General features: G+C 43.1%; 4 protein-coding genes across 8 annotated transcripts; 1 reads left to right on the plus strand and 3 right to left on the minus strand.

The window, feature by feature from the left end:
- Nucleotides 1-1,295: 1,295 nt before the first annotated feature.
- Nucleotides 1,296-2,719, minus strand: LOC112289342 (acetyltransferase At1g77540). 3 transcript variants are annotated; one of them, XM_024534492.3, is made up of 3 exons: nt 2,382-2,719; nt 1,963-2,225; nt 1,296-1,594 (listed from the first exon to the last, which is right to left on the minus strand). In XM_024534492.3, exons 1-3 carry the CDS (start codon nt 2,659-2,661, stop codon nt 1,502-1,504), a joined length of 636 nt encoding a protein of 211 aa, XP_024390260.1. In that variant the 5' UTR covers nt 2,662-2,719; the 3' UTR covers nt 1,296-1,501. The 3 variants fall into 3 exon arrangements, with proteins under 3 accessions (XP_024390260.1, XP_024390259.1, XP_073393628.1); XM_024534491.3 differs by having other exon boundaries at nt 1,963-2,228; XM_073537527.2 differs by having other exon boundaries at nt 1,963-2,228; nt 2,568-2,709.
- A 2,022-nt stretch (nt 2,720-4,741) lies between these two features.
- On the minus strand, nt 4,742-6,827 carry LOC112289169 (aminomethyltransferase, mitochondrial). Its single transcript, XM_024534155.3, has 3 exons — nt 6,234-6,827; nt 5,801-6,069; nt 4,742-5,516 (listed from the first exon to the last, which is right to left on the minus strand). The coding sequence occupies exons 1-3, from the start codon at nt 6,654-6,656 to the stop codon at nt 4,967-4,969; spliced, it is 1,242 nt and encodes a 413-aa protein (XP_024389923.1). The 5' UTR covers nt 6,657-6,827; the 3' UTR covers nt 4,742-4,966.
- Nucleotides 6,828-8,036: 1,209 nt separating this feature from the next.
- Nucleotides 8,037-10,984, minus strand: LOC112289170 (uncharacterized). Of its 2 annotated transcripts, XM_090254713.1 has the most exons (5): nt 10,333-10,984; nt 9,799-9,849; nt 9,113-9,191; nt 8,761-8,829; nt 8,037-8,370 (listed from the first exon to the last, which is right to left on the minus strand). In XM_090254713.1, exons 1-5 carry the CDS (start codon nt 10,806-10,808, stop codon nt 8,263-8,265), a joined length of 783 nt encoding a protein of 260 aa, XP_090110839.1. In that variant the 5' UTR covers nt 10,809-10,984; the 3' UTR covers nt 8,037-8,262. The 2 variants fall into 2 exon arrangements, with proteins under 2 accessions (XP_090110839.1, XP_024389924.1); XM_024534156.3 differs by lacking the exon at nt 9,799-9,849.
- A 2,587-nt stretch (nt 10,985-13,571) lies between these two features.
- Nucleotides 13,572-16,771, plus strand: LOC112289753 (ubiquitin-conjugating enzyme E2 2). 2 transcript variants are annotated; one of them, XM_024535264.3, is made up of 5 exons: nt 13,572-13,840; nt 14,918-14,943; nt 15,274-15,363; nt 15,700-15,788; nt 16,171-16,771. In XM_024535264.3, exons 1-5 carry the CDS (start codon nt 13,716-13,718, stop codon nt 16,297-16,299), a joined length of 459 nt encoding a protein of 152 aa, XP_024391032.1. In that variant the 5' UTR covers nt 13,572-13,715; the 3' UTR covers nt 16,300-16,771. The 2 variants fall into 2 exon arrangements, with proteins under 2 accessions (XP_024391032.1, XP_024391033.1); XM_024535265.3 differs by lacking the exon at nt 14,918-14,943.
- The last annotated feature ends 220 nt before the right edge of the window (nt 16,772-16,991 follow it).

Consider the following 16,991-nt stretch of genomic DNA (forward strand, 5'->3'; position numbering starts at 1 on the left):
TTTAGTTCAAGATTATTATGATTATTATTATTATACTTTCCTATTCTGCAAGGGACTACAATGATATATGATTTGATTTCGTAGATACCACCAGTCTATTGTAAGGAATTTACATATTTAGAGAACTAAGTTGATATTTATTTTTCAGCATCAAATTACTTAATAGCTACTAACCAAGTCGTAAGATAATGATTAAAAAGCTATTTAAATATTCACCTTGTAATATTAACACGATGGCTCATTGTTTATTTATATATAGACATTCTTGTAGGAGTGGGCAGAAGAAGGGATATCAAAATATACTTTTACCTCCTATCTGCAACTTGGTTTATCAACAATCGTAACACTAGTCATAATTTATTGCACTAATAAGCCTAAAATTTGTGATGTAACATTGCGGTATGTAATTCCAATGCTCATCTTGGAAAGTAGAATAAGAATACACAGCATATCCAAAAAAGACTTTTACTCTGTACTTAAAAAAACCACATTTTTTACTTTCTCTCAGCAAAAAGTTGTGGACAAAAAGAACATGTACTTGGTTGTTGATTCATTTTAAGCTTTAACCAACATACAGGAAAGTCTACCACTGTGGTGTAAGTACATCTCATTTAAGTGCGATACAGAATTAGGCCAATAAAGTCAATGAACAAGAAAGTGAACCAAAGCCAGTGTGATGTAGGAGCCCTGGTTTTTTAAAAAGCAAGCCTGCAGATAGCAAGTATGTCTGCCAAGTTGTCCAAAGAATTTCGCTCATCATCAGGAATAGATATCTGTTGCAAAGTTGATAATAATCTAGCTGAAAGAATCGTGCATTCCAATAAACCATGAATAGAGGAACTATCTACTAAAGAATTAATAAACTCTTCACAGCAAGCAGAGGCAACATAGATGTGTTCCCACAAAATGTTCCATTAGAGCCAAACCTTTTTAGCTAGTTTCCTGGTGATGCCTAAAGACACAAGAAAGACGGCCCCAAGAACTTCATGTTCATCACATACCCACAATTCCACGGCCATTTTTATAGACAATGAGATGTGCATTCCCGGTTCAAAATCTAGATCCCCGACTCCAAACAGCAATTATAACAACAATAAAACGCTTGATCGAGCAAGGAGGATGTGGATCACTAAGCAACACTCATAGTTGACGTGAATTCCAGAACTTGAAGTAGATTCCAGTGAGGAGTCCTCAACAATGAACCCTCGTCCCACAACAATCAATCACAATACAACTAATGAGAAAACAGACATGCACAAGTAGCAGGTAAAACAATGAGCACACAAAACGAGATAGGACAAGAACAATTATAGAGATTATAACGATAATTCACGTTATACATGAATGATAGGAAAGAAGCATCGAGAAGCAAAGAGTTCGCCGAAAGTTTACAGAAGATTTACAACATCATAAGCAGGAAACCATTGGAGCGATAAACAAGAAGGTGAAATGCACAAAACGATATGATATGCACATTATAAACCTGAACGCTGCATGGAACCTACATATGACCAACTGGTTTTTCATGATCTGATGGCAAGCATTCAGGAACCACAACATCCCACCACTCTGGATGGCGAGGAATGAATGTATCCTGCACAAAAAAGAAAAAGACAAAAGACAGTGGCAGCAGATCAGTAACTAAAACCACAAATTAGCCACGAATTGACAAACAAATGAGAGCCTCCATGCATTTACTCAGTTCCAGGTGAAAGTTGCTCTTGAGAATCAGGTTGATTCGACGCGTGAAACCCTAACCTCCGGCAAATTCAGAGCTAAAAACTTGGGGGGTCACATACATAGAACCGCTTCCTTTACAGGCAATTCAACCCAATTTCTCCATATTTAGCTAGAAACTCCAACAAAACATATTTAGACACAACTATTCCTCGAGTACCTCGAATGGACTGTCGAATTCACAATTGAACTGATAATCGAAAAAATTCTTAGCAAGAAACGTACTGAGATGTAGCTGCACGTTGGTTGCACGAGCAGCTTATGCTTTCTGGCATGAGCGAAAGCCGCCTTGCAAAGCTCTCCTGCCAACCCCAGCCCTCGTTTCGAAACAGGAACATAGGTGTGCACCAAATCCATCACTTCTTTGGCAGGCTCGGCCGCGCTTTGGCCTGCTCCCACGGCCGGATTCAACATGACATAGTCCAAATAAGCCAGTCCATCCTCCGTAGCAAACCTGGACTTCTCAGCGTTCCAAACAACGCTCGCTGCTGCTGCTCCCCCTCCACCCACTTCAGCAGCTCTCACTGATGCCATACCAAGCAACCCTTCCTCCAAAAAAAAAAAAAAAAAAAAAAAAAAACAAAACAAAAAAAAAACAAAAAACAAAAAACAAAAAACACAAACACAAACAAACACAAACCCACCTCGCTCCACACCCCTAATCGCTAGAAAACATTTCCGACAACTGGAAATCACGCTTGAATGATAGAAATCTGTGCTTAAATGCAGATGATGCAGCGGAAAGCGGGGTGGCAAGCGGGGCGAACTGATTGGACCCACAATCAGAGGCAGCTTTGTTCCAAAGTCTAGGAATAAATCAAGGTTCATACATTGTGCAATCTTCACGGATTTGTGGCATGGTGGGGTTGTGAGGATTGTGCACAACCGGGCCCAATCGGAGCCACACGGCCACCACGATTCCATGGCATTCCTGGTGCGAGTGAGGATTCTTTAGAAATAGAAATAAGGACCACGACGACGTCGAATGCGGATTGTTGTTGACTTCCACTCCAGAAGGGGGTCAAACTTATTAATAAAAAAACAAGTGGATATCATGATTTCAGCACTGATTTCGAAGGATATAAGCTCATATCAAATTTGATACAACTATCTCTAGGAGATGAAATAGAGGATATCCACCTCTTATATTAAAAGATATCATCCACCTCTATGAGGCAAAATAGAATACCACCTCTTTTATTAAAAAGATTTCTTGTTATGGTGCGACCAAGTTAGTGAGCGGGTTGCGCACAGCGACAATGTAGATCCTAGCAAGCAACAAGCGGCAGAGGTTGTGGAGATTGCGGTTGGCTGCAGTGGGGTTGCAGGTGGGCATGGGGGCCGAGTTTAAAATATGAAATTTAAAGTGAGTAGGGGTATATTAAAGCATCCCAAGAACATTCTTGAGGTGATATAAACTGGTCTCTCAAATGGGCAGGGACTTATATTAAATGTGGACCACTATTAACATTAGTAATGATTTAAAAAGATATAAGAATTCATATGATTTTGGGATTTTTATGGTTGATCCTCCCTAATGCTAGCACATATATATATATATATATATATATACATAAGTTTGATGTTGTGTAAATTATCAAGATTCAAAGCATTTGTGAACATTTAAGACCATTGCTTGAATATGCTAGACCAAAGAGTTTATTTTGTCAATTGTTTGTTGATGGTTTTAATTATAATTATAAAGATTATTAATTTTAGATTATATTAAATGAGATTATTTTCTTAAAAATATTAGATGTGTTTAACTCAAGTTGTTTTAGTTGATAAAAAATATAAATTAGAATAATTTGATGTTTTAAAATAAGAATATTGAACACTATTATTGATATTTAAAATTGAAAGAAGGGTTTAAAATGAAAGAAAAAAATTAAAATAATACTAAATTGTATTAAATATAATATGACTAGAAATAAATAAATCATAGATTTATATATTAAAAACAACATTTTTAAAAAAATAGTATATTTTCTAATTTTATTTTAAAAATTCCATATGAATTCTAACTTAAAATTAAAAGATACATTATTAAAGCAAATTATTATGGTATTGATACTAATTTTTTAAAAATAAATAGATACACAATGTTAAGTACATAAATTTTAAGATTGTTAAAGCAAATGGTAACTTATCATTACTATTACAAGTAAGCAATAATATATGTTAAGAATCATTTCAATGTAATACACACAACATGTACAATACTTTTTATTATCTACGGACAACATTTGTATTACTTAATCCGATTTTACTTCACATCTATAACATATCACTTCTGCGATGCTGACTTTCTTGACTGTGGTAAAATTGTAACTGAACTACTTAACGAATATAAATTAAGAATGGGGAAATAAAATCACAATTCTACCTTCGAAGATGATCAGAATACTTTCCCTTCTTCAATGTTAAGATCGGTCTCGATCATTCGAAAAAATGTGAATGTGACAGTAGTTAGATGCGTTGTATATATGATAGCCAATTGTTATCTCCAAGCCTAAAGCGTCTGTGTCCTTAATGAACAACAGGTGGTACTGCGCATTGGTCCTTTTGAAGGAAAACCCTCTACCCAATCTGTTCTTGCTACAGCTTCGAGCATGTGGAAACATATGTAAATCCTTCGCTATTTTGAAATTCAGAACTCATTAAAGGAGGGAAAAGGTGAACAGGAAAGACAAGACATGAAAGGACATGGATGAGGAGGATGAAGAAGAAATACTCGAGTCCTGGGACTGTTTGGGGTGATCTATTGTCATCCTCCACACGGGCACGGATAAGAGTTCATGAATTGACACTGCTGGCCAAAAACAGATAACGCTGTGACGGTGGACAGTTGGGCCCTTGAAGATGACATGTGTATGCCACAGGTTGACTGTATGGAATTCAAGCAGGTGAAAAGCATGGCAGGAACCAAGAGAGCCGTTTTAAAATCTTGTACTACGTGCTTAACCAAACAAACTCGAAAGCTAGACCATTGACTCTGTTCAGATCGAAGCAAATGCAATTTGTAAGTTACAATACTGTTCTTCATACAAACGAAGCAACTAGAAGCCTTCTCTCCCCAGGGCAACTAAATGCAAATTTGCAAGGCTTCCTGTTTGAGGAATATATACACCTCTTGTCCAACTCTACTTTCCAACTCCTGCATACTAATAGTGTGAAGAGTGTGCGTAGGAAGGTTGGCGAGAGTTGCAGCGGATTTGACAGAATCAGATTATTGTGGTGGCTTGTAGTACTTGGAGGGCACGAACGGCATCTTGGTGACTACGGCGTCGTATGACTTGGATCGCACTGTGACCTTGACCTGGGTGTTGTTCTTGTGATGCCCGGTTGCAATGTAGCCCATGGATATGTTCTTCTTCAAGCAAGGGCTGAATCCACCACTGGTGATCTCCCCGATGTTCTTTCCCTCAAGGTCGAGAATCTCGCTGTGAGCTCGTGCTGGTGCACCAGTAGAGATGAAACCAACTCTACGCCTAGACACACCATCCTTGATTTGACGTAGGATTGGTTCAGCTCCCAAAAAGTTGCCTTCTGCTCGGCGTCTCTTGCCTACAGTCCATGCAAGTCCTGCTTCAATGGGACTGATGTGCTGCTCTAGGTCGTTGCCGTATAAGCACAGACCAGCTTCAAGACGAAGACTGTCCCTAGCTCCCAGTCCTGTTAAGCGGAGCTTCCCCGGAGCCTTATCCATGATGGCCTTGGTCAAATCCAGCGCAGATTCATCTGGCACTGAAATTTCGAAACCATCTTCACCTGTGTAACTGCATCCGCAGAGCAATGCGTTAAAGAATGACCCCGAATCCGAAATGGTTCAGTAGAATCCGCATTTTGGCTGTATAGTATTATGCTGTCCGTTCGTTTGATTAACAATTCCAGATTTAAAGAATGAACCACCAATCGAGGGAAACTCCAATTGAAGAAGTGAAACACACTTCAGAGTACTCCTTACAGCATACTGCAAAAATGAAATGTGCTCGTCTAAAATTGGACGAAGTAACAGAACTTCTGAGCACTCAACGCAGTTCTAGGAGTGTTGAGGACATACCCTGTGCGGGTAAGGAAGCACTCGGAGCCATTGATGTCAATAATCTTGAAGTCACTGAAATACATCTTGCTGAGATCCTCCTTGGTGAGTTTTTGCAGAACTTCGCCCGCCAGAGGACCCTGCAAAGCCAACAGGGAGCGCTCATCGTGAATGTGCCACCCGACCGACTTCCCTGAGGCCAGAAAGGGCTTCAAATACTTCTCGAGATGGGCTAAATCCTTGTCCCGGCACCCGGCATTGACAACCAGGTAGATGTGGTCATCTGTCACCTGGAACCAAAATCCTCAAACAGCGAGCTCAGCAAAAATTCGTCAGAGCAACCCATAGACTCCAATGACTGAATTGCACGCAAAGAATTCGAAGTGCATTTACGACGCAATAACTTAAGAAGTATATCAGCTGTAACAGTCAGATGCGGACGCAAGCACAATACCTTTGTGATGACAGTGTCATCGATCACTCCACCATTCTCGTTCGTAAAGACGGAGAGCGTGCCGGTACCATTGGCGAGGCCTTTGATGTCGGCGACAACAAGCGTCTCCAAGAAATCAATGGCATCTGGGCCTTTCAAGCTCAGCCCACACATATGCGACACATCGAACAAACTGCCGTTAGTCCGGCAATTGATAGTAGAATCCATGATGCTGTCCTTGTACTGGATAGGCATCGCCCATCCTGCGAAGGGTACCATCTTGCCTCCATTCTCCACATGGTAATCATACAACATGGTCTTTTTCAGATTTGCGGCATCATCCGCATAGCACCGTCGTGACGTCTCTCGCAAGGCATTGCTGCTCTGCTGCGCGAGGGTGCGTCGCACCGTGCCTCCCAGCTGCGACACTGCCCTCTTCATCATCGTGCCTTCCCTTACTTCCCAATTCCACTCAAACTCCCTCTAAAACTGAATCTACGATGACAAAGCTAGCGAACCCCTCAAGTACGAAGAGAAGAGAAACAATGCTAGCGCCTCTCACATCTAAACCCCCTCAAGACTACCGTGTCAACCGAAATGCCACGCCCCTCAAGAAGTGATTGCACCCCAGATTCAGCCACACCCGGGGGATTAATGTGGAGGAGCTCCTGGGACCAAGCAAAGTGTCAATAATGGATGAATCCGATGATGGGTGAGGAACACGGTGAAGATTCCTCATGCGCTAGAAGAGCAGACGGATCGCTGAGAATGGGTCGTGGCCGTCCGCACATAGGACTGACCATGGGCCATGGCCACCCATTCTATTGCAAATCGTTTCTAGTATTTCTTGTAAATTGATTTCAAATTCCCCACCTCTTTTCCTCTTCTAATTTTTTTTATTTTTTTATTTTTGCCTCATTCATGTATTTACAACAAATATCAAGGGACTTGCGCTCCTCTTCGCGCAACTGTGCACGGTAACTGTTCGATGATGCCACCCAATTTCAGTGCCAGGACAGGGCATCAAATTTACTTAAGGTTCTCACTTAGTGGAAAGGGCTGTGCGTTCCGATTCTTTGCAGACCGTTTTGGATGAGAATTGCACTCTCAAAGACATTAATTCAAGTGACCTAAAAGAGGGCAAATAAAGTGCAGAGTTCTTGGATCCTACAGGAGTAGAGCTTACAGGTGTGGTTGAGATGAAACGAGTGCACAAGGCTGCCTCGGGGGTAAAAGGATAGCAATGCATTGGCACCCAAGGGATTGGTTGCTGGTGGTATAGAATGAGAGTCCCAAAATGTTCAGTTGAGGCCTTATCTCAGCATGTCGGGAATGCCAGCCGCTCGTCCCGTTTATCTACAACTACATTTGTCCCGATTACGTAGGTTCATCCCTTCCTACTCATTTATTTTGCATCCCAAGCTTTACTGGGATCCTGACCAGAGGAAGTCGGCACAGGGTGCATAGCATTTGGTCATTGATCAGCATGCCATTAAGGTTCTCCGCGCATCAGAAGATTCTGTATATTCTGAACTGAGGCTGTAAACCACTGAGAAGCTACACCGCGAGAGTCCTGTTCCTTATGTAGAAAAATTCATGCACTGCTAACTTTCAGAACATTCACAACACTGTAAAAACAATCAAAAGTTTGTACATCAACTGATATCCTTTTTTTGGCTCCTCATCGACAACTGTGTCCGTTTAACCTACACAATATGCATTACATCCACTCTGTTCATGTATCTGGGGTACTCAAACCATTGGAGATGATTTGGACAGAAAGACTTCAAAGGCGAGATATTGACCCAATGTGAATATCAAATGTAGATGCAAAAGTGAAAATACCCATCTGCAGATGAGGATTAAATGAGCCGAGACTAAAATTCACATCTGCCATGTTGGGTATAATATATTACATGGAGGCCACATTCAGGGAACTGGTATAAGACCATTCGCCAATCGAAATTACTCCTGAGGCACCACTAGTCCTGGTTGCAAAGCAACTAAACATTCAAGACACCTATATGCCCTTCCAAAACGAAGGTCCAACCTAAGGCGACTTCGATTGCTCCTTGGAAGAACAATAGATCCGATATGCAGCAGCCCACATCGTAAAATTTCCTAGTACAGTGAGTGCAGCTTGTAGAACCACCAGAATCTGAAAATGAAGAATACAAACTTGTGAATACGTCTACAGGTCAACAAGTAGAAAGTCTAAAAAAATAATTCAAGCGCATGTTTTCTGCTTGCCGCTAGGAGCGTTTCATAACACCTAAAATGAAATGATCAAGACAAGGAGAACCCCCCCCCCCAAAGCACGGAAGTAATACAATTGCACCCGACACGCGCTGATAAGCTTGCGTATTTACTAAATAAAATTCTCACAAAGACCGTTTCTCTTCAACAAAACGATTCGCATGACCTGACTTGAGAAAGATCATTAGAAACTAACAGTTTTAACTAATCATGGAGGTGAAATAAACGAGAAGCCCAAGGTTCCACACATGAATGCGAAACAATTTCATTCCTGGTTAAGAATTTTTTGTACCTCCAAAGACTGAGCATTATAGAAGAAGTGCCAAGTGCATGCGCACATGGCTCCGCCTAATAAAGGAACCTGACAGGAATTGAAAATCACCCGACAAGCTCCTCATAAGGTCACATAGCACTACAACATAAAGTTTCGGAAACAGTAAAGGCAGCGTAGCTAGAAACTTTCATGAAGCATTACATTCATACAAACTGAAATAAGAGGTTAGAGCAAAAGCTTATACTCCCTGACAGCTCATTTAGGTGTATCTTGCAACATGTTCATTAAAGTAGGAATTGAGCTACAAACCATACAAACTGCTAGAATTTCAAATTGAGAGGACTCGAGAAACTTGAGTTGCTGGATGTACCATTCCCCATGAAAGGCCTTTCCAAGTAGAGTTGCCAGGAGTGTCACCGTAACGCCAGACCAACGCCATTGCCGTAATCCTACGAACAGCATTCCATCCAAGAACATAAACAGATTGGCTTGCTCACTAAATGCACTCTTAGAGTAATACTGCTGAGGCGAACTTTCAAAAGGCGTTTAGTGAGCCACAAATCATGCATACTCAAGTGCTGACGACGACGGCGAAGGTGCAGCTGTTGTGCGAAGGACGGAGACCATAAAGGTCACCTGTGAACTACTCCGCATCAAATATACTCATGAAGACTCTCCACCCGACGAGCGAGAATCAAAACGATAGCCACGCGAAATAGCCCCACACTACCATTACAACAAAGCGATTAACCGAAGGGAATAGCAGACTGCGAAATATCAAACTGCGCAGATAAGAGCTGTCCACCTTATCGATTCCTGTAAACTCACGTTGTGGCTGAACGGTAATTGAGACGCCGCCAAGCAAGATTCCTATAATGATCGACTCCGACGGTGCACGAGAGGAGGGAAAAAAAACAAAAACAAAAACAAAAACACACTATAAACACTAAAAACTGAAGTACAAGCTAAAACAGAGGAGTCCGTAAAGCAAGGGTAGGTCCACATTTAAGGGATGTGGATTCTCGTTAGTCGACAATGCAGGTCACATGAACAAACCGGGTGGTTAGAGAGAGAGCGTTGAGTGAGCTCCGTCCCACGAAACGAGCCCTGAACCGCACGGGAACCAATTAAACTCTCAAGCATCTTTCATAACAATAGCATGCGGCTGCCACTCCCAACTCTATAGCATTAGTTCCATACACAAATCAAAACAAATTGGCAACAAACATTTAACACAGCTTCAAAAGTAACCTCATTAGCCGTGGCTGCTAATAGAGGAGTCGCATTCCCACTATAATGGACTTTTACGCTAGCATTGTTGTGCAAATTCTCATGTAAAGCGACTCCCAGCGTCGATAATCCAAAACCCTAAAGCATCACCATCTGAGCTTTGGAGATAGTTTTATGATAACTACGTATCAAAAGATGTCTTCAAGTCTCATCAAAACCTACTAGACATCGCGCACACACTGTTTGAGTCCAAGAGCACGAAATCAAAGCCAAAGCCACTGTAACATCAACCTGGCAGTCATCTACAAGCAATTTCCTGAATTTCTTGACAGCTTGAGGAGAAAAGGAAGAAGCACGAACCATTCCGCTACGCTCGCCACATGTATGACCCAAGTGGGCAGTGACAAGGCATTCTTGGGCTCCGAAGCCAGGATCGAAGACCACGCATCCGGATTCAATGCAATCTCCGCAGCATGAGCGTGCTCCGGGAACGCCAGCATTGTCCCTGCAACTGCCCCTAATCCCAACACACACCCAGCGCGTCTATACAGCACTAATTGCTCCGAGCGCATTGGAATAACGTCCAAAGGTTCAGAGGACGAAGTCGATGCGGAGCAGGAGACATCATTGGACAGGGAAAGTCGGGCTTGATTACGAAGGACAAATTGAGAAGAATTGTTGAGAACAAGCGCGTGTTTCGATCCCTGAAAGCTCCTCAGTGAATGCGCACGGACACTGCAAGTGATCATACGAGAGTTCTTCGAGAGGAGAAGAGACTGCAGTATCGCCATCGCTGCAAACTGGTCTCGGAGTTTCTCACACAACGCGAACGACATCAGTCCCGTGCATCAGCACGTTTTCCCGTATCGAAGCAGAGTTTCTCACTCATCCGAAATAACCCAACACTAGTGTTCAGAGCATGAATTCGTCCATGCTCACACTGTGTGAGTGGGTCCAGCAAGCAAGCTTTGAAGGTGAAGGCACGGGCGATGGCGTTGTTCAGATAAGGAAAATGTCACCACACGGCCTCGGTCTTCGCCTCATGGCCCTAAAATATTGGTAGGAGTGGTGTAGAGTGGAGAGTTTTAAAAAAGAAAAAAGAAAACCATATGACAGGGTTAAAACTTTAGGAATTATTACATTTTTCTGGTGTGAGGAGCCATTAGAACTATCTGTTCATCCAGTACCAGCTCGATACCAATTCAGCTACGGCATCTTTACACAACCAGCTAAGCTCCACAACTAGGTCTGTGAGGGGTCTCGGTGATTCAGGGTAGCGATAGACGAGGTCTTCGAAGGGTATCGATGATACACGCTCGCGGTGGACGCGGTCTGTCAGCGGCATCCACAGCGCGAGGGAGTTCATGGGACGGGAGACTTTTTTCGTGAGGAGGCGGACAGACAGCAGATCCAGCAAGAGAAGGAGAGCGGAGGGCGCTGTGAAATTTTGTTGTTGATTTTGTTCTTTTCTTAGCGCAAGATTGGAACAGACGAGCAGATCAAGAGATTGAGCATGATTCTAGTGGTACTACGGACGTACTCGTTAGATCAGCATTGAATCCAAACATTGCACAAGTTCAAAATTGTGATTTGAATGTTGAGAATTGCTGCGCAAGCTTACCGCTTTCTCCTGATGTGAACGCCGCTAGTTGTTCTCCAGAGCCTGGATAGGGTATTGTACTAGTGCTTAATACAGATGGAATTAGCCATCGATCATGATTCGGTTCATTGCTGGAGGGTGTTGGATTTTCTTCGATCAGTCTGTTGGATATTGTGAATGTCGGTGCGGAATTTCTGAAGGTAGTAGTCGCCTGATGTTAGATTCCCGGAAATCTTAGGATCATCGAAATAGGAAGTAAGAGGAATCAGTGGCAACGAATCAATTGACGAGCGTAGCAGTGATTGGGGAGTTTGGATGACGTAACTTCAGAGGAGCAGTTGTGACAGTTCAACAGTTGGATTGCTGTGAATGAGAAAAACTAAAAGTGAACCTTATTTTTTTGTGGGTGACCATTGGTAAGGTGATATGGTATGTGATTGTGGTTCTTTCTTTCTTTTTCTTTTTCTGTTTGTATTTATTAAATTATTATAATTGTTGTAAACAAGTCATTAGTAAAAAGCCTTATTAGAATTTTTTAAGGATAAAATTTTTTAGTATTTGTTGGATTTGTTGATATTTGTTAGTGTTGGTTAGGATCATGATGTAGGTTTAGGGTGGTTATTCTGGTATTTGTTAGAATTTTTTAAAAAATAAGCATTTTCAAAGTTAAATAATTGTATTTTTTTTTCTTTTAAAAATTTATAAAAACTAAATAAAAAAATTACCAATACATTATTCTTAAAGAAGATAATAGTATTGAATTAAATAAGAAAAGATGCAATTTTGACAAAAATATCATTTTTTTTTGGTTTAGATTTTTAAAAAGAATGTAGATAGAAAATTTAATGCTTAAAAGAAAGAATTGATTTGATTTCATGATATTTCCTATGTGATATTTACTACATAACATCAAAATACCTTAAAGGAACAACTTGAGGTTTTTCAACTATCTTAGGGGGGTTTTTTTTGGATTTTTTTTTAGTAAAAAAATAAAATTGTGATGAGCTCCAAAAGAATAAATTACAAATGGTTTAATTGATATAAAATTTCAAAGAACTTTACACTTTGAACCCTTGAACCAATGCATGGACTTGGCCAAAACCATCCATAAAAATATACTATACTACCATCTCCATCACATTAAACCACTAACTTCATCCTTGTAAATTTTGCCAATCATTGGTGGACTTGGGATGGATTTGGAATCTTTTTATAGGAAAAATGGTAGTTTTTGGATTTGTGCAAGTGCGGCTTCTAACAAGGTCTATGAGCTGGTTACATGCATGATATAGTTTAAGGTATTTCCACATTACAAGCACCAAACTAAAAATACTTCACAAGCACAAACTGAAATCATGACTTTCCTGAAAGTCCCAAATAATCTTAAACCGGCACTTCCAAAGGGCTCTTATTTAGGCTTAATGGTAGTTCAGGCACAAAGCCTAAATAAGAGCCCAATAACAGTTGCATCCTCAGCTTGTTACAGATGTTAATTTATTGAAACAATTCCTTGCTCAATTGAAAGTAAACACGAAAGTTGACAGCACAGAAAACCACCTTTGAAAATACAACAGCTTAGACTCCTAAATACATACCATGCCTAGGAGACCAATCACACACTGCAAAATCGCCACGTGTACCTCCTCTTACCGACACGAAGCAGGAGACATGGCAGCCATGGCCCAGCATGGGCATTGCCCGGGTAGCGAACGGTGGTGCCCACGTCGTGAATCACCAGCAGCCCAAGGATAGGCACAGTTGGTGGGTGCCGCGGTGTGACGGCGGCAACGGCCATGGTATGTGGACGGGATAAAAGAGGGAGGGAAGAAGACGAAGGAAGGGGGTCAGACGACGAGCGAGAAGAAGGGCAAAGAGAGGGAAGGGGCAGGGGACGGACAGGGCAGGGCAGGGCAGGGCAGGGCAGGGAGGGGGGGGGGGGGAGGGAGGGAGACAGACACAGACAAGCACGCTCACAAGCAGCGCACCCGAGGTCCCTCGAAGTGCGAGGGTTTCTTCGGCCTCGCGCACTCGCGCGTCCTCCTTCGCGCTACGCCGATCCTCCGCACGCCGTGGTCTTCCCCGCCATCGCCACTGCCAGATCGGTGCGTGTCGCGGTGGAGCGCAGCGTGGAGGGCCGGGCGCCATGTCGACCCCATCCAGGAAGCGTTTGATGCGCGACTTCAAGCGCCTGCAGCATGATCCTCCGGCCGGCATCAGCGGCGCCCCGCAGGACAACAACATCATGTTGTGGAATGCTGTCATATTCGGGTACCCAAACTCCTCCCCGATTTTCGTTCTGCATGCTCAATTGTGTCGGTATGAATGCGAAATTCGTGGGGCGCGGAGATTTGCATGGCGGTGTCGGTTTTCTCCGTTCCTTCTTTCATTCTGTCTTTTCTCCTTCCCTCTTCTTTTGTTTATTCTGGTCTGCGCATTTTGTGGTTTTTTTGCGAGTTGCTTCACTCCTGTTTTACTGTGCCTGCGGAGTGAGAATCGGTGACGCGGGCGGCTTTGTTCTTTGAATTTTGGTGTCTCTGTTGTGCGTGCGTGGTCGGAGGGACAATCGAGGGCGGTGGTTGTTTGTGATGGTTCATCGTAGTTTAGTTTCGTTTTTTCTCTTTGGACGGGGTGGCTGTTGGGGGATGGGCGTTGAACATGCGGGCGGTTGTGAACATCTAGGGTTCGTGAGTTTGTAGCACGGAGAGCTTCTTGTTGAGGCGTGCGAGGCAGGCGGTGCTTGTGCTCGTATGGTTCGATGTGTGAATTTGCATCGAGGATCAACTGGAGCTGTTGCGTTGAGGATCTTGGAAATATTTTTCGTGCGGCAGTCTTCGTTGTCACAGGAGAGGAATAGCAGCAGATGTGAAGATGGCAGCTGAGCGAGGCTTCGAAGTCTAAATGATAGGGTCGAGGTAGTTGCGGTTGGCGGTCGAGTGGTACGAAGCTCTTGTTGGTGGTGAAAGTGTGAGAGTGAATTGCATGCGCGACAGCGCGAGAGGGTGGACTGTATTTCTTCGAAATATGCATGGCATGCTCGTTGCCGCCAATCTTATGTATGACAGGGCGAACGTCATTTTGTAGAATCAGTGCAAAATTAAGTTTGAGGGTCTTGTTATGAGCGTTTTTGCAATTATGGCTTGAGCTGGTAAATTTTCGGATGCGTAGGGTGCTTTTCGTCAGTGTGAATGGATCGGGCACTAGGTCCAGGTGTTTGAGGCCACGATGTGATCGTCTTCGTGCTTGCATCAAACAGTTGTGGAAATTGGTGGTCGTGAGATTACGCATTGGAACAGAAGCTAATGTAGTCCCCGTGTTGTTTTTCTTTTTTGTCTCTTTCTTTTGCAGTCCTGATGACACCCCGTGGGATGGAGGTATGGCTACACCACGTTGACTTAGCGGTGTAGGAATTTGGAGGACTTGTGGTTTGGAAAATTGTTGATAGAGTGTGTTGGTGAGATAGAAACTGCATCAGCGTTGGATGTTACGCGCGCCGTTCTGTTTTGGCGGATCGTCTCTCGCACTGTGTTGCTGCCGATTGCCTGGTTGTTTGTGTTGTAGGTTTGGGCCATTTTGCGGTGTAGCGAAAGTTGTTGGCAGTGTAGGAGTGGACAGTTATTTTAAAGTTTCTGGCTACCGAGATTTGAGGGTTGGTGTGTGCTATGTCTCATGTGCGCGCGTTACTGTTGGTTGTTCCTCCCCAGGAACGTTCAAGTTGACGTTGCAATTTACTGAGGATTACCCGAATAAGCCTCCCACAGTGCGCTTTGTCTCAAAGATGTTTCACCCTAACAGTAAGCATTTCCTGTGAATATTAGGGGTCGTGGAGGTAGAGTGGTTGAGACTGGTCCACCTGAATACGGAATGTGTGAGGGTGTACTTGTGGAGAGTGGATTAGGATTTTAGCTGTTGTTGATTCACGAAGGAGTTATTCATTTTAGTTTGGATCCATTTCATATTTCTGGTATGTTGTTTCGTTTGTGTGAGTCATTGTTCGTACTTGTGGAGAGTGCTTTTTTCTGTTGGTTGTCTAGCGCTTGTGTTGAGGACGTTTGGAGTCCCTGGGCGTGGAGCCGAGAGGGACACAGCGCGCGTCTCTGTGTTTATGCGGTGGTGTTTGTGGCAAACAGTATATGCGGACGGTAGCATCTGCTTAGATATCCTGCAAAATCAGTGGAGCCCGATCTACGACGTGGCAGCGATTTTGACTTCGATTCAGGTGAGTGATCGTGATGCCAGCAGGTGTCCGTGACATTGTAAGTCGGTTGATTCGGTTGAGACGTAGTGGTGCGACCAGGAACGTGAGAGGGGTGTTGGAAGGTATTCGAAGTATCGGAGTAATAGAACCGGCTTCAATGTGCTTATTGTAGAGATAGTTGTGTTTGGTAGTTTGTTGGTGAGATGCGAGTGTTGTGCGAGTTGCAACAGATTGATAGGAGGCATGGCAGAGTAGTTGGTGTTGGGCAGGGGAAACATTTCTGAATGTGGCCGTCGCATAGTCAGCTTGAGATTGGTCGGCGTCTTCTTTGGCATTTGCGGCTGAATACGTCGACGACAACGATGCGTAGAGCGAGATTATCTAATACACGGCTTTGATGCAGTCTTTGCTGTGCGACCCAAACCCGAATTCACCAGCGAACTCGGAGGCTGCCCGCATGTACAGCGAGAATCGGCGTGAGTACAACCGGAGGGTACGCGAGATCGTGGAGCAAAGCTGGACAGCAGAGTGAACGAAGGGAGTTCGAACTGTCGCTGGTTTTCCATCATCCGTTCGAAGAGAAAGGTCTATTTTGCTGGGGTTGTTGGGAAGTTGAACCTGAAGAGGGGAGGGAGCGGTCACAGGATCGCAAGCTGGAACTTCCGAGCTCCACCGAGTATCGCGTTATTACTCTTTGTTGGGAAGAACTCTTGAGTTGGAGGTTTGGTGATATTTGTATCGGTTATTTCTGGTGTGACTCGTACGTGTGGAGATACCAATCCTTGAGTCTTGCACCTGGAGTTGGAGTATATATGTGTAATTTTGGTTTGTAGAGTGCAAATGGTGGTTTTATTCCAGTTTGACACAGCCTCTTCTGCTGTTGGTTAGGGTAGTGGCTGGGTGACGAGCACTCTTTTCGGCTTTGGTATGTGTCGACTTTTAATCGCGTTTATGGATTACGTGTAAGAATTTAAATTGTTGATTAAATTTCTGATTTTGGATTATTTCATGGTGCTTGTACTGTTCAGGTTTCACGCTGTATGATTCTCGTTGTTATGTTTTAATTTTTTCTTGCAGACTTTGAAATTTGTATTGGCATGGTTTTTTTTTGTTGATTTGTTATTTCTGTTAGCTTTCACTATTTGATTTCATATCGGGCAATAAACCTTGGGCAGGAAGCAGTCGCGTCATTTATCCTTAGTTGTTGGGAGTTGGTATGTCTTC

The sequence above is a fragment of the Physcomitrium patens genome, chromosome 12 (genome assembly GCF_059467195.1).
Source record: "Physcomitrium patens ecotype Gransden chromosome 12, ASM5946719v1, whole genome shotgun sequence".
NCBI classification, from domain to species: Eukaryota; Viridiplantae; Streptophyta; class Bryopsida; order Funariales; family Funariaceae; genus Physcomitrium; species Physcomitrium patens.